Consider the following 20366-nt stretch of genomic DNA (forward strand, 5'->3'; position numbering starts at 1 on the left):
CCTTCTCCCCTATAAATGCTTTAAATGCTTTAGGATACATACCAGCAGAGCTCAAAATATGAGCTGATCCTTACCTTCAACGAGAAATTTGACAGGGAGAGAAATGGGCAATTTTGAAAACTTGTGGTAAACAACAGCTTGGGTGGGAAAGCGTTACAGATCTGGGGAGGGCAGGAGTTCTTACCTGTACATTAGGGATAATCAGTGGAATTTCCAAGCTGGTTGGCTGTGTAGTACCACTGCCCCAAGAGCTGAGCCATTAGCTTTATGGAAATACACTATAGCACCTCTTATTAAAAAAAAAAAAATTCTAGTAGTCCAAACTGTTCCTAGAAAATCCTAGATACTGCTTTGGTGACCTGAGTTTGAGAGTGTGGACCAATGGCATTTTTCTAATTATATAAGCACAGATCAAAAACAGAAGTTCTCTTGGTTTCTTCTGTGTTAACAGGCTGGCTTCCTCCTTTCACTCCTGCTCACCTCTGCCATTTGTGTTATCGCACAGGAGTTCTTTCAAGATCTCTCTGGACCATGACCCTGCCTTTTCTATGAAGTACAAGTGAGGGCAGACTGGAAACTCTTGCACAAATCTCACTATGGAAAATTTTCTTTTCTTATATGAAACAATGGTTATTTTTTAGTACTGTAGTTTTTAAATTTCAAATAGTGGGGGAAAACATCACTAAAAGACAATAGCACAGGCTATTTTAATATATTTTATTAAGGGCTATAAAAATATCCAGAAAGATAAATAAATGTGATGCAATGGTATATGTCCTAATATGAAGAACTTGTTTTCACTGCATTGTTTTCCTTCACAATGGCCTTCAAATCACAGGAGGCAGTGATTCCATGCCATTTCCTCTTCTTTTATTACACGCTGCAGAATTTCTGAATCAGTATCCCACCCTCGATCTTCTCATTTATAAATCAAATTCATTTTCAATCCATTGTTTAGAGGGAGCGTATTTTTTTCTGTTCCACAAAGAGGACTTTTTTTTTCACTGTAGGAGGAGAAAAAAGGATTGTAGCAGAAAACTAAAAAGTTTATCGTCAGCATTTTTTAATAAAAATACACATCAGACCATGAGCCCTCTCCTTTCTCTTCTTTACTTTCCTTTGTCATGAGAATGGAGCTGACTTGCAAACTCAGTTCACTGATCCCAGAGACCAGAGAGGACTGGAGAAAATGGTAAGGAAAACAGGGAAGGCCCACCAGCCAACCAGTGGCATCCCTGATACCCCACAAAGTCACATATAACCAATGTGAAATATTCAAATTAAAAAAAGAAAATTACAGGCAAAAAAATTTTTTCACTCAGCTAATGCGCACTCTTGTATGAGGTAAAGCAAGGAGAGATTGTAGGAAAAAGCTGGACTCCAGAAAAAGAGTGGTAAAAACTGAGCAGACCACAGAAGAAAAGGAAGCCTGGCTGAAGAGTAAATACACATTAAACCTTGTACTTTCCAGAAATGGTTTCATATATCCAAGTACAGATTTACTATTATAACCCAAATCTTATTATTATGAATATCATAACAGAGTATAGTTCTCTGAAACACACCAAACAAAAGTGCTCACTGCCTGCATGAAAGATTAGAGACTAGATGCTAGGCAATAAGGTTTTGATAGTTCCTGTAATGCCCTATATAGCATTCCACTAACATCACACATCTCTCTCTCTCTTTCTCACACACACACACACACAAAACCACCCTACCTGAATTTTTCTTTGCAAAAAAACAAGAACAGTGCACCAAGGAAGATCCAGGAACTCCAAAGACTATGTATGACATGACAGCAACTCACTTGTCCCTACCACACAAAGAAATTTTAGCTTTGTTTTTTGTTATTCTTCTTTAATTAATATGGATACCCTGCATGTGAGATCCCCAAACTATTATCAACAGTTAGCTAGGGAGCTTATTTAAATACATTCCTACTTTTACCTCCATCTCTACCCTAATTCTGTTTCTGTAGAACTAGAGTGGGACTGGAAGTCTGTATTTTTTTAAACTCTTAGGATGATTCTGATGGCAGCTAAAATTAATAACCATTAACCAGTCAACAGAAACTTATCTACAAAATTAATAATGTATTTTATTACTTTGTACATAGGAATATTTTAAATATATTTCAAAAGATCTAGTATTAAACATAAGTAGGACCAGTGCTCCTTCAAATTCCAAGGAAGACTACAAAGCATTGAAGACAGTAGTAAAGAACCCAAACAACTTCCCATCAATGTTATTCACTGCAAAAAATATTTCCATGTTTTTCTGCTGCTGCTGCTGCTAAGTCGCTTCAGTCGTATCAGACTTTGTGCGACCCCACAGACGGCAGCCCACCAGGCTCCCCCATCCCTGGGATTCTCCAGGCAAGAACACTGGAGTGGGTTGCCATTTCCTTCTCCAATGCATGAAAGTGAAAAGTGAAAGGGAAGTTGTGCAGTCGTGTCCGACTCTTCACGACCCCATGGACTGCAGCCTACCAGGCTCCTCCGTCCATGGGATTTTCCAGGCAAGAGTACTGGAGTGGGGTGCCATTGCCTTCTCTGCCATGTTTTTCTACATGGAACTAAAAAAATGGATTAAAAAAAGAACTTGTCTCATGGATAACTGGTCAGGAGGTTATTTAAGTGACCCTGGATAGGAATAACTGATGAAGACTACTCGTGAAAATTTGATATACTTGCTGCGTTCATTCCCTTAATTCAAAGAATAAATATTTAAGTCCACAGAACTGTGCTAGGCAATGTGGGATTTATGAAAGTGTAAGAAGAGTCCCTGACTTAGTACCAATATACCATGAGGTACCTGTATGAACATCCAGTAAGCCCCACAGGAACCTAAAGACTAAAAGGGACTGGAATGGTGAGGCAAACATCTCACAAGGAGGGTCAAGTTTAGGCTCTCAAGCAGCAGCAGCATTTGGATGAACTAACAGGGAAGAGCATCTAGTTTAGACAAATGGTGGCAGGAGATAAGAACAACAGTGCTGATCACAGGGGAAGGTCCTGATTAAAAAAGGAAAAAAATAAACTAGACTGGCTCCATGTAATAGAAAAAATAGGGGGCCTGGATCAGAAAGACTGGGTTCAAGCCTTGCCGCCACCATTTATCTACTCTAAGTTCTTGGGCAAATTTCTCAAAATACTCTTCCTTCAGTTTTCTTCCCCATGAGAGGGCTAACTCCATCTCCCTCACAGGGCTGCCAGAGAGCAAACACTCACTATGTGTTAGCTGAGTCCAGATGACACGCTGCTATCCTCAGTCATAAACAATAAATTAATTTTCTGTCAAAATATTTGCTGCTTAATTCATAGAAGAATGAATCTGTCAAGTTCTTGCCCTACATCTAACCTAAATCTATTCTGCTTCAATTAAAGTCAATATTGTCTTGTTTAGTCATCCAAGGAATTAAAACTGACAAGTTTTCATTTTCTTTATAATATAATTCATATATTTAACAGAGTTTAATACACTTATGCCTCAGCCTTTAATCCTTCCTCCTGGGAAATTTGCATCTAGATTCACATGAGGAAAAGGAGTTTGAAAAGACATAGGCTGGTTCTAGCCATAGAGTATATACCATGAAGTCCTCAAATAATTGGGAATTTTTCCATGTTTCCTTGCCTGATTTTCTTTGTAAAGCAGACAAGCAAAACACTACCCTTAACCCTTACACCATTTTCTCACTGCAGTAAAACATGCTAGGACAACTGCCAAGCTATTTGGTACCCTGGGCAATGGGGCAGGCCGCAAGGCAAACATCATGCAAGCCCACAGGGCATTCGGTAGGTGGGCAGAATGCCAAGCAGTCAGCTATCCCAGAACATTTTCTTCAGAAGAGACAAAGTTGTGTTGTCAAGGTTCCAATGATTCCTTCTCAGAAAAGCTCTAATCGTCTGTCTGAAATATAGATATGAATATTTTCTTCCACTTTCAGCTCATGGTTGGAACTGTTTATGGTTGTATCCTTTCCCGACCTCAAAATGTAAAATCAATCTGACAGAAAGTTCCTAGTATCTCCATACTATGACTGAAAATTCCAGTACATTTTCACGCTTAAAATCTCACAGGTTATTCAATCAACATTTATTAACATTGTACAAGTTCCTAAAAAACCTCTAAAGGAGCTAAAATGCTAGAAAACCACTTTATTGTAAAGTTCATCACTTTGGGTTTTCACCAGCTGATACAAAGAAATCAGAGGGAGAAAACCACCACATCAATCTAATATCATATTGCTATGGTCTGAAAGTTTGTGTTCCCCCAAATTTATGTTGAAATCCTAACCCACAAAGGTGATGGTACTAGGAGGTGGGGCCTTGAGGAGGTGCTTTGGTCACAAGGGTGGAGCCTTCGTGAATGGGATGAATCCTCATAAAAGATACCCCACAGAAGTTGCCTGCCCTTCCACCATGTGAGAACACAGCAAGAACCCCCTCCTATAAACCAGGACGAGGGCCCTCACCAGAAAGTCACCATGCTGGCACCTTGATATTGGGCTTTCCAGGTCCCAGAACTGTGAGAAATAAAACTGTGCTGTTTATAAGTCATCTATTTCATTATATCAACCCAGACTAAGACCTGTACCTTATCATTCTAATAATTTTCCATCATTTGAGATATATATCCTGAAATTCAGACTGCTAATCATCAGGGATAAACCTAGAATTCCCATTTTATTAAAGAATGACCAGAAAGTTTCACATCATAAAAACAGCAGGAAATTTTGTTTCTGTTAAAGAATGGAATTCATAACAATTTTTTTTTGGCCACATGTCATGCAGGATCTTAGTTCCCCAACTAGGAATTAAACCCATGCTACCCACTCCAGTATTCTTGGGTTTCCCTTGTGGCTCAGTTGGTAAAGAATCCGCCTGCAATGCGGGAGACCTGGGTTCGATCCCTGGTTGAAAAGATCCCCTGAAGAAGGGAAAGGCTACCCACTCCAGTATTCTGGCCTGGAGAATTCCATGCACTGTACAGTCCATGGGGTTGCAGAGTCAGACACGACTTAGCAACTCTCACTTTCACTTTCACTTTCACTCCTGCAGTGGAAGCACAGTCTTAACCTCTGGACCACCAGGGAAATCCCTCTCAGAGCCCTTTTTTCCACTGGTACAGCCCCAATTTTTTTGAAGGTGATATTATTTTTGATTTTGATGAATTCAGCATAATGAACAGCTTGTAAGATCTTCTTTACAAACTCTGAAAGCAGCTATTAAGATGGCTGTCAGGCAGATTCATACTGGTGCCCAACCAGAGGTCACACACTAGTGAGCGAGTTTTAGCCTCCTCTCTCAATAAGAGGTTCATACGTAAAGTGACTCAGGGCCTAGGTTTTGGAGTCAGACAGTCCTAAATTCAAACCTTTATTCTGTCACATATTTTAGTTATGTGTCCTTAACTAAAATCCTTGGCATCAAGCTTGTCATCTGTAAAATGGGGTTCAGACTGCCTGGAGAGTACAGGTGCTTGTGTCATGACGCATTCATGTATCTGAAGACTGAAGGCAGGTAAACAAAGAAGACAGAATTTTCCATTTTGTCCGGTTATTCACAAGCACTTGTTTCCTTTCTCTCAAGGGTCACTGCCTTCTGTTGCCTATATTGTCCTTCTGTTGTTGTTGTTTCAGGAGGGAAGGTAAATTCAGTCCCATTGCTCCATCTTGGCCAGAAGTGAGTCTATCAGGCCTTGTTCTTAGTTAACGAAATAACTGATCATGATGCTGCGTGCATGATAAGACACTTCAGTCATGTCCGACTCTGCGACCCCATGGACTGAAGCCTGCCAGGCTCCTCTGTCCATGGGATTCCCCAGGCAACAATACTGGAGTGGGCTGCCATTTCCTCCCTCAGGGATTATGACGTTAACTGCCTATATTTCATTATGTAATGGATTAATTTGAAGAAATAAGATTCTAGCACAAATTCCAACTCTAAACACCAACCAAGTGTCTTAGAATTCAACTCAACCTAGACATACTTCTCTTTCTGTTTCCTGAACAGTATCACCTATTCTATTTACATATCTGGTTTTTTACCTTCAAATCTTCAGTTAACTATCTCTTACCGGAGAGACATTCCCTGAACTATCCTACCTAAAGAATGAAGATGGGATCTACCTCCTTGCAACTCTATCCTGTATCTCAGCATCCTGCTTGTTTCTCGCATAGCACTGAGCATTAGTTGTCGTCTTCCTTCCTCTCCCTTCCAAAACCAGGCTTTGATCATCAAGACTGAAGGCAGTGAGTCTATCTTATGTCCATGAATATCCCAGCACCTGGGACAGTAACTAGCACCAAAGTAAACTTTCAATATTCACTAGGAATGAATGCTATAGTGACAAAGGGGCCACAAAACTGCCTTTGTTCAACATCATCTGAAAAGGGCAACAGGCCTTGAAGCATTTGAATTTATTATGGAGCAACTTTTCTGGAATCTTACCTACTGGATCATAATGCAGTAGAGTCAGTTTCTCCCATAGTCGGCTTCTCTTAGTGTTGAAGGAAAAACCTGTTCCAGCTTGGCTCACCATTTTCACCAGAATTGTCCTAAGATTTAAAAGCAAGCTGTTACAAGCTAAGGAAATAGACTAAAATCAGTCATAGGGGGATGCCACATTCTAAGAACACCATACAAGTAGTATTACTTGTGGGGACATCAATTAAACCTTAAGTTCAGTTCTAAGACAGTCTATATCTTAGAATGGTTCTGATTCCCAATATTTGTTCCATTACACAGAATGCCTTGGAAATGACCTAACCAAAGCAAGAAGACTAATCAAACTGCATTGTGGGAATAGACTCAGACCCCCACATTTCAGGAGGAGAAATGAGGACAAGGAAAATACACAAGTACTGGTAACCCTGGCAGGCCAGTCAGGAGGACAGTTGTCTTGGAAGAGCTTTATCTTTCTTGTATGAGCAGTAAGAGTGAAATCAGGAAGTAACAGAATAAAGGGACTGGAATTTTCACACTGACAATGTGTAAAACCTTGTTGCTCCCTTTCATAGTTTAAGTTACAATCATCCAAAGCAGAAAGTTCATGTTTTGTCCCACTGGACCTTTTAATACCTCATACTGTTTGTTACTTTTTCAGGTGTCTTATCTTCCTATGTAGATCATGCTATTTGATTTCTCATCTAATTCCAAAAAGAATTTGAAGCACCTAAAATATATTATACACCTTTGCATCCCTTTCAATGTTCAGCATAGTGCTTCATGCATTAGAGTGATACAATATTAAGTACTTGCTCTATGGCAAGCACAATATGCAAGGCCCTCTAAGTCTACATCTGCATCCTGGAGAAGTAACACCAACAGTATGGAAGGTGAGTTGTGTACACAAGGTCTGTAAGGCAAGACATATGACACATGGCACCAGAAGGACACAAAGAACATGAGAGGCAGGGCGCACCTCTAAAGAAACTGAAGACACAGGAGACTCCCACAGAATGTGAAGAAGGAAAATAAGTTAACTGGATTGTGCGAAAAGCTATATAAAGCAATAAAAGATATTGAGGGAAGAATACTAGCATATATGTTTTTCATTAACTTTAATCTAGCTTTAAGGATTTATTATGTGTCTTGGGTTATAAACAAATGCTGCCTGCTTTAGAATTTTTCTATTTTTAACACAGATCATCTTACTTCAGTTATTGTCTACAAATTTTATTTTTGAAATACCAGTTTGGTATTAATAGTCTCTCTGGTACAGCATGGAATCTTTAGCCTTTGCCATTTTTGAAATGCTTGTACCATGAATGCAAAAGATTACAAAACTCAACACTGGCTCTGTGGATAGTCAAATCACAGCTTTTTTTGTTATATTCCTGTAGTGAGCTCCACACAAGTGGCCCCTGGTCCTCAATTTGAGGAAACAGAACTGCAGTAGTAGTCCAAAGAGCATGGGGACCCTGATGATTTCTTTAGGAACAAGACAGCAAAAGCAACTTTTAAGTAAATTAACTGAAAGCTCACTTAAATAGATCAGTTGGGAGGGAGGGAAAATATTTTAGTAAACAGTTCATAGGGCCAAAACAATTCACCGAGTGTAATTCTCAAATCAGGCTTTAGAAAATTGAAGCCAAATGCTTAATTTAACATAAGGATTCATTGAGAGTAGCTGAAATAATGAATCTAACATAAACAAGCTTTAAAAAAAAAAAAACTTCTACTTACTTTGACTTGCTCTTGGCAACTTTTTCATAGGCAGGAAAAGTCGGATAGAAAAGGAAAAAAAACCATTATCTTGCTTATGCAAAATTCAAATACAGCTCAAATTTTAAGATTGTAATAAAAATATTTAAGTCATGAAATATGTCATAAATTGTCACTCAAGTAACTACTCCTGAGCTTTGGGGGATCCCGTTAGGATTTTATAGATGCTTTTTAAAAATCCAATCGGACCACCACAATTCTGGATGGAATGCTCTACACAATCTCTTTTCAGCTGAACTGACTACCTTTTAAATCTTCCCAAAGATCTGCTCCATTTGCTCCTCTTCTAAGGTGCAAATATTTGCACTAGAACAAGCCTCTTGTCTGGTAAATTAACCTATGCAAATTCAACAACCATCACATCAGGTGGAGAAAGGAAATTAAATCCATCCGGGAAGTCAGCCTGGTGCACTAAAGAACCAGTGGGCTTCTTTCCCAGCCCGCTGTACCACCTAGGGTCAATCACTGTTTCTCATCTTGAGAACTCGAAATGAGTGAACTAAAAATTCTGAAGTTTTCTCAGTTAGAACGTCCAGCGATTCTGCTTACACACCGCTACAGAGGGCGAGGGAGAGCCCCACTTCTGCCGGCCAGACTCTACCATCCGAATGAGCCGCAACGGACCCAAAATCTGCGCCGAAGACCCCCAAGACCCACTCGCCCCACAGGGAGCGTGCCGCGGGGCATGCCGGGTGCTGTAGTCCTGAAGGCCTGGGACGTCGCAGCGGCAGCTTCCCCACCGGCGTGCGCACTCCACCCTGCAATGTCCCAGGGCCCACCTGTCACCACCTCCCGCCCGCGCTGCAGGCCCTGCCGCCGCCTCCAGCCCCACTTACACGTAACCGCCGACAGGAACATGGCGACAGTACCCCTGAAGACTCGGTAACGGGCCCAAAGGGCCAGCAACAAACAACTACTTCCGGGGCACAGACCTATTCCGGAAAAGGAGTCCGGAAGTTCTCCACAGCCACGCCCCCTACGTAAACCTCAGGGGTGAGCCCGCCTCTTTTCTGTGTCCTCTACAGTCCAGGTGCCTCTTATGTGGTGCTGGAGTGTGGAGTCCTGTTCATTTTTGGAGAGGACCTTTGTTATCGCTAGGGGTTCGTGCCCCAGACCCTAACTCCTACTTCTGGGTCAAAGTTAAATGTTTTCCATACATATTTCAGTAAATAATCGCAGTCGACTACATTAAAGACACAGGAACTCTGCATGTTCCTCACCCATTCCAGGCTATCAGGCTTCTGCACTATTTCCTTAAATTGTTGCCTTCGTTTTCCTCCTCCGGCCCAACTCCATCTCCATCTGGTTAAGATCTACTGTCAGTCTCTCCAGAATTAAGAACTCCACCTGAATATCCCTATTCCTTGATTATGTGTTGGATTTCTAGGAGGGCTGGGCCCTGGGCATCTTAACTGCTGTATCTAAGCACCTACCTGGCAATAGGGGGCAAATAACTGAGATTGAGAGCAGTCACATAATTTGCTTAATGTCACAAAACTAGTGAATGGCAAAGTCAGAATTTGAACCCAGAGTTTGTCTGACTGCAAAGACTCATGCCTTTCCCACTAGCATTGGGACCTAACCACTTTGCCATCTTCCAATCTTCATCTCTCTGCAAGAAACCTGCAAGTCCTGCAACACCAGGTACTTCAGCCAAAACCTCATTTCCCAACTAATAATCAGGACTTTAGGATTTTTTTTTCTAATCTGTGGTTTTAGATATATATTAAATATTACAAACAAGTGAAAGACTTATTCTCATGGATTATCCTCACTGAAGGTAATAAAATTATTGAAAAGAGAAAATGTTATACAACTCAATTTTTAAAAATTAGGACTTTCCTTGCCCTGGGTACCTCTAATGGTTTTTTCCCCATACCTGGATTCCAACACGGAGAAGGCGATGGCACCCCACTCTGGTACTCTTGCCTGGAAAATCCCATGGACAGAGGAGCCTGGCAGGCTGTAGTCCATGGGATCGAGAAGAGTCAGACACGACTGAGCGACTTCACTTTCACTTTTCACTTTCTTGCATTGGAGAAGGAAATGGCAACCCACTCCAGTGTTCTTGCCTGGAGAATCCCAGGGACAGGGGAGCCTGGTGGGCTGCCGTCTATGAGGTCGCACAGAATCGGACATGACTGAAGCAACTTAGCAGCAGATTCCAACAAATGAACCCCCTCTAGGTGGCCAAATCCTTCCTTACCATGTGTAGTTCAGCTGCTGACAAACAAGAGCTTCAGGTGTTCAAGAGGATAAGGCTTCTTATTTAAGAAATTCCTTTTGAAGATTTATAAGAAAAAAACACAAGATTGGAAGCCAAGGAATATGAATTCTAGTATTTATTCTGTCCCTTGGAAAGTCATTTCAATTCTCCAGACCTCAGTTTCAGGCTGAATGTGGGCACTGAATCAGTGATTCTCATTCCTGAGAGTGTATCAGTCATCCGGGGTCTTTTAAAAGCAGAGGTGAGGCCCAGAGTCTATACAGTATTTCTTCCCCTTCCCTAATTTTCTATGAAGAAGCATTTTGAATATATCAAAAAGTAGAAAAGATATTATAATGAACAAACCGTATACGCAATTCAGTAAATGTTAAGATTCTGCTATGTATATTGAATTTTTAATATGCATATATAACATATATGTTTTATATATATATATATTATTTGATTGGGTTTTTGGCTAGCTGTGTAAAAGCAAATTAGAGACATCACAACCTTTCCCTCCTTTTCATTGTAAAAGTAGATTTTCTCTTTGCAGTTTTCTGTATGGTGATACTTCAGCATATGAAAATATCTTGCTCCCCATCAACCTTTCCTCAATGGTTTTAGCATTCATTGTTGATCTTTTTTTTTACTCAGGAATTATGTTTTGGGGTACACAGTGGTAATTTTTCTAACATTACATTCCTTATTCGTTTGTTAGTTTTCTTCTGTAAAGAAAAGCTTTCTATAATCAATTGAGGCAGAATTATAATTTTTCCTAAAAAGGCAAGATAAATGCTAATTGTTTTCTCTTTAATTACTAATATTCAAGTAAGACATTAGCATAAGAGTCACTTCCAATGGTGACAAAGACATTTTCCCCTTTGTGTAATTTTCTTTAAATTTTTAGTATCACTATAATGGATTTTTTCCCTTGTTTTATAATCAAACATGGTCATCATTATTTTTGATGTTCAAAGTTTCCCAAAGGAGGTCATTAGGAGTCCCTTCAAGCTGGTCCAGTGTTTTTTCAATGCATTTCCTTCCTTGCTTTCTGCCGCCAGCTATCTCAGGTTAACCTTGTACTTTCCCTGGCCCAAACATGGAATCAGCCGTTTCTTCAAGGTACTCTGGTTCTTTTGGAAGGAAGTGATACATAGAAGCCACCATCTGATGCACAGCACTTGACTAGATTTTAGGGGATTTCAAGTTTTATTTTAAGCCATAGAATTTTCATTTAAATGAAATCTGTCTCAGAGCTCACAGTGTAAAATGAAGCATCATCTCTTGAGGGATGACTTCAGAATCTTGGACTCCACAAGTCATGGAAACTCTGGATTGTGGAAATGGCCACATTCTCTTCCAGTCCCAATTGCTCTGGATTCCAGTTTGAGGTTTCAAATCCCACCCACAGGCCCGGCAGCCTTTTGTCATACTTCCATTGTCTTCCTTCCCAAACTGTCTGACCATGCAGAGGCCTTGTCCAGGGAGGAGAGAGCTTTATGGGCGCATTGGCAGCAGCAGGAACAGCCTGGAGCAGAAGACCACTCAAAACCTATACCTCCTCAGAGATAGGAAACAGCACTTCAGAATCAATTCAGGACCACAGTTATAGAGTATCTGCCAAAGACCGAATGTTTGTATATCCCCTCGCCTGCACCAAATTCATATGTTGAAACCTAATCCCCAACATAATGGTGCTTGCAAGTGGGGCTTTTGGGAGGTGATGAGGTTATGAGGGCAGATCCAGTTCTTGGATCTCTTCTCTGTCCACACTCATTCCCTTGATGGTCACATCTGGCTTTGTTTTTAAAAATCTACAAGCTGGGACCTGGCGATCCAGTGGTTAAGAATCCACCTTGCCATTCAGGGGACATGGGTTTGACCCTTGGTCAGGGAACTAAGATTCCACATGCTGTGGAGTAACTAAGCCTGTGTACTGCAACTACTGAGCCCACACACCACAGCTAGAGAGTCTGTGGGCCGTAAAGAAAGATGCCACATGATTCAACAAAGATCCTGCATAAGACCCAACACAGTCAAATAAATAAATATATATTTTTTAATCTACACGCTGAACATTTTCAGATTTATGTCTCCTGTCCCAATCTTTTCTCCAAATTTCAGACTGGTGCATTTAATTGCCTCGTTGACATCACACATCCAAAATCAAATTCCCAAAATTGCACTGCACCCCACAGGCTTCCTCTGTGACAGTATGTGGCAATTTAACTTTTCCAGTTGCAAATATGAAAACCCTGGCGGCCAACTTGATACCTCTTTTTATTACACCCTATATCTAACCCATCAACAAGTCCTGTCACTCAAATTTCACCTATCTGTGAGGCCTCTGTGTCCACTCTATGTAAAAAAGCAGCAGGCAAGCACATGCATGCACAGGCACACACTCCCTATTCACTCCACCCCACTATATTTTCTGACAGTTCTTATTATCATTTAATATTACTTGTGTACTGGTTAATTTCCTTATTGTCTATCTTTGTTCACCAGAATGTAAACATCTTAAGATCAGGAATTTTGTCTTCTTTACTCCTGTATCCTGGTGCCTGGAACAATGCTTGCTGCCTCTATTAAATATCTGTTGAATGAATGAATGAATGACTCTGGAATGAGATACACCATACAAATGTTAAATTATTAATAAATACTTACATTTAAATGGCAAACAATGATAAGAATTTGTATACTGTTGATTGTTTCAGGCTTCAGGCAAACTTATAAGCTTACTTTTAAAAAGAGCATGTACACTGTTTGTTGATATTCTTGTATGGAGTAGAGAGAAGCAGTGGCTTTCTAGTCTTATTACGTCACTCTACATCCACCTGTTATTTATACCTAACACTTTGTTGGCAGTTGGTAAGTGTTAATTAAAATGTTTATTAATATAGATGTAATTTATGATCTGGGGTATGTGTGTATATTTGTCTGAATTTACATAATGAGCCCTCTGTGCCTTATTAAAGTGCAGAACAATTAGAGCATCCTGGCAGCCCAAATGGAAAGGGTATAGTCCTTAGGGGAGGGGCACTCATCCTTTTTTGGCACCTGGGAGAAGGTAGAGCTATTTAACTTAGATTCTCAGCCCAGAAAAATAAATGGAGGGAAACAACATCTATTGAATATCTGCTCTCGCAGGGCCTTAGCCAGTGTCTGCATTGTGCTGGTCGGCCCCACATTGCTTAGCACTGGGATTCGACCGTGAGGATCTAGGATCACAGCTGTTCCCCTCTCTGCTGTGCTGAGAGGCCCCTAACTGCCTATTTGTTCAGCCCACTGTCCTACCTACATCCTGCCTGACTTATAGTTGGGAAGTACAGCCACTGTTCTTGTCTACAGGGTCAGTGATCCCGGCTCCCTGGCTGTCCCAGGGGCCTGGGCACATGGGCATTTGAGGGAGGGAGACTACAGGACAAGGTAAGAATAGCTTCTACCTTCACCAACTCAATCCTTCCCAGCATTAGGGTCTTTTCCAGTGAGTCAGCTCTTTGAATCAGGTGGCCAAAGTATTGGAGCTTCAGCTTCAGCGTCAGTCCTTTCAATGAATATTCTGGGTTGATTTCCTTTAGGATTGACTGGTTTGATCTCCTTTCAGTCCAAGGGGCTCTCAAGAGGCTTATCCAACACCACAGTTTTAAAGCATCAATTCTTCTGCACTCAGCCTTCTTTATGGTCCAGCTCTCGCATCTGTAGGGACTCCCCTAGTGACTCAGATGGTAAAGAATCCATCTGCAATGCAGGAGACCTGGGTTTGATCCCTAGGATGGGAAGATCCCCTGGAGAAGGGAATGGCAACCCACTCCAGTATTCTTGCCTGGAAAATCCCAAGGACAGAGGAGCCTGGCAGGCTACAGTCCCTGGGGTAGCAGAGAGTGAATGACTTTCACTTCACTTCACCAACTCAGGCACCTCCTGGCAGATTGGACAGTTTCAAAATCGGGTCCTCCACCTCAACAGCTTAGTATTACAGCAAAAACTTCCTGAGGGAGCAAGACTAAAGGCTGGCAAGACCTAGGGGAACCAACCAGGTTCAATCTGTGTGCAGAGTATCCTAAAGTTGGCATTCAGTGCCTTCTGTAGTCTGGCCTCACTCTCCTAATTCAGCCCCATCTCTCTTCCATGGAGCCTGACCTTTCTGGAAGAATGAATAACAGTCACTCTTTGGAGGAAGTCTCTCCTTACCCTCCACTTCCCATCCTACCTTCCACAGGTTCCCCTAAGAGCACTTGTTATGTTTCCTTCCCTCCTTGGATCACTGGTCTGCCTCCCTACTGGCATCTAAGTCCCTTGAAAGCCAGAGCTTCCGAGTCTCTGTATATCTTCCCAATCCCACACTTGTGCCGCCCTCCACTCCCCGCCAGCAGGAGCTCTTAACACAAAGCAGTGCCCCACTAACTTTGACAAGTATGAACTGAGCACCTTCTGTACTAGGGAACCCTGCCTTCAGCCATTCTCCGTCTCTTCAATCCTACCTCCCCTCCCAGGTCCACTTGAGACAAGGAGAGTGGGAGGAACCAGGAGAAGAATAGAAGCAAGGGCACAGACTTGTCCAAAAAAAAAAAAATAAGCAGTGCACATCTTTCTGGGGCTAGAGTGTGTGAAAAAATGAGTGTGGTGACTAGAAAGGATCCCTGGGGCTAGGTAACCAGGAAGGAAGGAGCCAAGATGATGTAGTGGGGGCGTGTCCGTGGTTCTGTGGGCAGCAGGGGAGTTAAGTGATGTGATCAGATCTCTGTAGTGGTAGCATCTGAAATCACATCTTTTTCCTGTTAACTGGGAGAGAGACAGGGATCAACCCATCTCACCAAACACAATATCCCCAAGCCCCCTTCACTTCGTGAAGCAACAATAGGCACTTTCTCTGCCCTACATGTTAATACCTGCTTATTTAGTTAACACATGTATTTGGTGTTTCTCTAATAACTGGTAAGTTCTTCCTGCTTGTTATCTTAGACCAGTCAACTCACCGTTTTTGAAAGGGGAAGAAAGGGAAGTAGAAGAGTGTCATTGGAGCCTTTAAGAATCTGCTAAAAGTTGTGGCTTAGTTTTTCCACCAAAAGGACATATACTTGTCCAGAAACAATTTTACCTGGACTTTCCAGAAGTTCTCAACCTTGGCTGCACAGTAGAAATGCCTGGGGAGATTTATCAGCAACTGATGCTTGCCTCCCACCCCCAGAGTTTTTAATTTAATTGATTTCAGTGCAGTCTGGGTTTTAAAACTCCCTAGGAGATTTTAGCGTACACTCAAATTTTTAAAGTATTGGGCTAGGGATTTGTGGACTCCAAGTGAAGGCCCCTAGCGTAGACCATAAATTCCATGTGTGTCCATTTAACTTTGACGGTGAGCAGCACCTACCTGTGCAGGCAGGGGAGGGGAGAATGTAGCCAGGTTGAAAGAATGAGGAAGTCTTGGGGCTGTCAGTAAAGAGAGGAGGTGCTCACCTGCATTCCAGAAGGTTGCAGAATACTTAGCAAAAAAGGCGCTGGAACTGAAGACAAAGAGCAGGAAGCTTAATTGCCTTCCTGAGAGATGGATGGAAGGCCAGCAGACAACACCCTTCCCACCCACACACTGCACCTCCCCAAGAAGAGCTCCAAACATTATCAAAGGGTGGGCAGAATCGGCCTTTGGGGAAAGTCAACCAGTTAAATACGTGGTTGGTGACACAGGTGGGGAGAGGGGGGCAACTGTGGGTGCTGAAATAAAGCGGGTGTGAGGGTGTGGAGGTAATGGGCTGAGACTCTTGGCAGGAGGAAAGGAAGATTTGGGGTGTGGTCAAGGAGAAGCAATCTGGGGATGCTGGTGGGTGGGAGCCATTCTGCATCACAGCAGCAGGAGAGGCAGCTGTGGTGGAAGGAGAACTTGGTGTAAGGCCTGACCCCACTGTGTGCCAGCCAGGGGCCCTGCCGGAGGACTTGGCCTCAGTTCCTTACCTGGAACTTGTGTGACAGTAACTTAAGAGGAGACCACAATCTCAGACGATTATCCTCAGGTCATCTCAAAGGCTTTTTTCGCTGTGAGGTCCCATGAGCCTAGGAAAGTGCCCTCCGAAAATGCTCTTTGAGGTTTTCAAACCTACTATCCATCAGAATCACGTGGGGTGTTCAACGCCAAATAATACAACTCAGTGGGGGATGAGGGCCCGCAGGCGGTTTGTAACTCTCACCTGGTGCTTCTGATGTTTCATGTGCTTTGGGAATCACTGTTCTAGACCTTGGGGAGAAACGCCTGGGGATCTTGTCCAAAGGCAGATTCTCAGCCGTGAGGTCCAAAGTAAGGCTTGAGATTTTTTTTTTTTGAGATTCTGTGTTTCTGAAAGACTCACCGATGGTGCTACTGGCTGTGCATCAGTGCCACCCATAGTGTAATCCAGGCAACACCCCCGCAGCTGCAGCAGCATCGTTTGGGAGCTTGTGAGGAATTCAGAATCTCAGGCCCCACCGTAGACCCACTGAATCAGAATCTGCAACTCAAAGTGATTCATAAGCACCTTGAAGTTTGAGGAAGATTGTTCTAGAAGAAGTGACTAACTGATCAGGGAATCAAGGTTGAAAGAAGAATGGGAAGACAAGGCTCGGTTCTTTAAAACAGAGTCTAAGTTAGAGAAGGGCACAGATTTTCACCTCTTTTAGTTACTGCCATATTTGTGGGCCTGGCACATGATAGGAGCTCAATAAATATTTGTAAAGTGAGTGGATGAGCTAAGAGTCCAGTTTCTGGGGCCAGGTATGAGGCTAGAGTGGGGCCAGTAATCACCATGACTAGATGCCAACTTCTAGGGTCTAAGCCTTTCCAGCCCTCTGTCCAAGACAAGATTGGTCCTAATGCTGGCACAGAGAAGAACTCATGGCCATGTGAGGCCGGAATGCATTTAGTTGTCTCATCTGTGAAGACGAAAAGGCTATATGAAATTGCAGCCAAAAAATACACTGGTCTTCTCAAGTAGGTCCGCTACAAGAACCGGGGGGTGAGCCAACCAGTGGGGTATGGGTGGCCAAAGGAGCCCCAGCTCCAGAAATAACTCTTCTGGTCTGGAGGAGGGAATCCATGAAGCTGCCTCCAACATGTTTATAGTGGGTAGAATTTAATTACACTCAGCAACAATTCTAGCATACCTCCTCTTTCCTCTGTTTAAAATGGATGTCAGTAAGATCTACCCCAGAGTCAAAGGCAACCAGTATAGCTTTTGTGAGTTGGGGAAATAGTAGATCCTACAAAAGACAAACGTGTTTGTTCTTAACTAGCCTTAGAGGAACAGACCAATAATTCATATTTGAAGTAGTCTTCAAGGGTGTCAGTCTAGAAGAGAAAATATTTCTCTTTGTTTTTCCTATGTGTACTATTATCCAAAATTTCTGCATCATCCTAACAATAGAAGCTAGGATTTCAGCCAAAGGAAATCCATTCTCATCCTGCCCTAGGAACAAATTGGGCTGAAGATTTCTGACAGATTCTTCAAAACACCGTGACCTTTTTCCTAATGATTATTTTAAATATACCGTGAACATGAGAGAATGCCTTCTAAAGCAATGTCATTTTTATCATCAACTTCATTTGCTTGATTCCTGCAAATGAATTGAATAAATAGTAACTGTGCATTCCCTAGGGCTCATCTACCTCTGTCTTGAACTGGGGTCCATGTTTAAGGTAAAGTAAAATGACCACGGTAATGGCCATACCAGTCATGGCAAAGTTTCCATGAATAAATATTTTCCTTCCTTTTAAAAAAAGTTTATTTATTTATTTGGCTTCCCTGGGTCTTAGTTGCAGCATGTGGGATCTAGTTCCCTGACCAGGGATCGAGCCCAGGCCCCCCTGCATTGGGAGCATGGAGTCTTGGCCATTGGACCACCAGGGAAGTCCCCATGAATAACTGTTTTCAAAAGAATAATAATTTTCCATTATGACTTCCTTCCCTTCAACCCAATCCTCAGCCTAATTTCTAACTGTTCCAGAGAGGCGGGTCCCACAGAGGGACAATCCTCTGAATGTCTCGGCAGCATCTCCTGGGAGGATGGTCCCTGCCCAGCACCCAGTCCCCCAAGTTGCCAGGTGCATATAAGGAGGGATCGTGAACTCCGACACTGGACTCATTGGCTGCCAGAAAAGTGATTTAAACTCCTGTACTCCCCTGTCCTGGTGTGAATGTACCATTGCACCTTTCTTGCCTTGTGAAAAGAATGGCTATTAACTTTTCAGTTGTTTAGGAATAGCATTCAATGGCAAGTTGCCATAGTCATGCAAATTCTGTCTTTTAGGGCCATTTTGAATGGGTCTGTGTTTCTTCTTTGTTGATCGAGAACGACAGCGAGTTGTCATGTTCACAAGGATGACCTAACTTGAGCTTCTGTGGTTTGGGATCCTGCCTGCCTGTGTTTCACCCTGTTTTGCCTCCAAGGCAGAAGCCTGAGTCTCTAGCCAGGAGATTGTGGTTAGTTTCCTGGCCTCTGACCGAGGTGGGGACACACCTGCACCCCTGAGGGAGGGAGAGCCTGTGGAGGGTCCATGAGGCCAGCGCTGAGTCACTCAGCGGGGAGACACGTCAAACGGCATTAGAACATCAGTTTGGCACTTAAGGAACAAGGGCCCACACAAAAATTCGTCTGTATGTTAACAATCTAGTCCATTTTCAAACTAAATCAAGAATAGAGATTCACTTGTTATCACCTATTTCAGCACTGGAGTTTGTCCTTCGTGTGAAATCCTCCTAGGAGAAACCTCAGCTTCACCCACAGATCCAAGGCTCCCGGCTGCTCTCTATTACTCCTACAATTCACAGTCCTGTTCCAGGACCAGGCGAATTCAGAAAACCCCACTGCAAGTCATCATCTTAGATTTTGCTACCTAAATCACTTTCCTTTCTCAAAAAGAATAAACCTGAGCCCCTTTCCTCCCTTATGTAGTTCCATCTTCACATGGTATCCTATTCAAAGAAACATAAATTGAACTCCAAATGCCTTAAAAATCATGGAAACCTTTGAGAAGTTTCCTGAGAAGTGGCCATTTTTCTCACCCAAAGTCCCATTCGACAGCCATTTCTAGCCCATTCTCTCTCCAGAGAATGGCTTTCCCCTTTATCTTGTAGATTAATTTAGCCTCTTTGATGTCTACCATCCTTTATCCTAGCAACCATCTAATTCAGCCATAAGAAAAGGGAGGGAGGGGGTGGGGAGGACTTGCCAAGCAGCCCTCCTCCCATAAAAAGTCAGAAGGGAAGAAAGACTACCTACCTATGCCTCAGGGTCTTGGTCCAGAGGTGAAAAGAGGGAAAGAAGGAAAAGGATGCCCATAGTGCTCTTAGGACCCAAGGGACCTTCTGCATCCTGAAGATGGCAGCCTCCTGAACAGGGCTGGGTCCCCACATAGCTGCCCTGATGCTCACCAGCAGGCAGAACGCAGGCAGTGAGATCCTTGGGCCCCTCCACAGGGTCCTGGGAGTACTTAACCCAAACAGAGGTAATCACAGTAATCTGCATATGTGTGTCTCTCTGTGAAGCAAGGGATTTGAAGGATTCAGACGGTTTTGATGTAATGTGATGTGCAGCCAAAAGGGAAAACTGGGATCCACATCCAGCTTGATCTTCATGGCAGTAAGCCATTCCAAATGAAGGAGGCAAAACCTTTTGAAAGATGTCTTCTGTGATTCAGAATAACTGAGTCCAGTTTAATCTGGTGCATGGGGAAGTTAAAGAGCTACAGGACTGCTTCAAGTGTGTTTTGCAGTTTTCAGAGTTACTAATTAGCTCCGTGACATTAAGGTTAATGAGATAAAACATCTATAAATCAAGATGACGGCCAAATCAAGAAGAAAGCCCCCAACTCCTGCTCCACCATGAAAACACTCCAATTTCACTCTTTCGAGCTGTCCATTTGATTAAATTTGATTATGTGTGAATATATTCAAATG

At 42.6% G+C, this 20366-nt stretch overlaps 1 protein-coding gene and 1 long non-coding RNA gene across 5 annotated transcripts; one reads left to right on the forward strand and one right to left on the reverse strand.

The window, feature by feature from the left end:
* Nucleotides 1-699: 699 nt before the first annotated feature.
* On the reverse strand, nt 700-16287 carry MRPL33 (mitochondrial ribosomal protein L33). Of its 4 annotated transcripts, XM_055540637.1 has the most exons (5): nt 15901-16287; nt 8193-8211; nt 6460-6562; nt 1722-1816; nt 700-1004 (listed from the first exon to the last, which is right to left on the reverse strand). In XM_055540637.1, the coding sequence occupies exons 1-5, from the start codon at nt 16058-16060 to the stop codon at nt 920-922; spliced, it is 462 nt and encodes a 153-aa protein (XP_055396612.1). In that variant the 5' UTR covers nt 16061-16287; the 3' UTR covers nt 700-919. The 4 variants fall into 4 exon arrangements, with proteins under 4 accessions (XP_055396612.1, XP_055396613.1, XP_055396614.1 ...); XM_055540638.1 differs by lacking the exon at nt 1722-1816 and having other exon boundaries at nt 15901-16198; XM_055540639.1 differs by lacking the exons at nt 1722-1816; nt 15901-16287 and adding an exon at nt 9011-9245 and having other exon boundaries at nt 6456-6562.
* LOC129623336 (uncharacterized) lies at nt 15268-19406 on the forward strand. Its single transcript, XR_008700493.1, has 3 exons — nt 15268-15381; nt 18718-18890; nt 19136-19406. It is a non-coding gene; the product is annotated as an uncharacterized LOC129623336 (long non-coding RNA).
* Nucleotides 19407-20366: the final 960 nt, after the last annotated feature.

The sequence above is a fragment of the Bubalus kerabau genome, chromosome 11 (genome assembly GCF_029407905.1).
Source record: "Bubalus kerabau isolate K-KA32 ecotype Philippines breed swamp buffalo chromosome 11, PCC_UOA_SB_1v2, whole genome shotgun sequence".
In the NCBI taxonomy this organism is placed as follows: domain Eukaryota; kingdom Metazoa; phylum Chordata; class Mammalia; order Artiodactyla; family Bovidae; genus Bubalus; species Bubalus kerabau.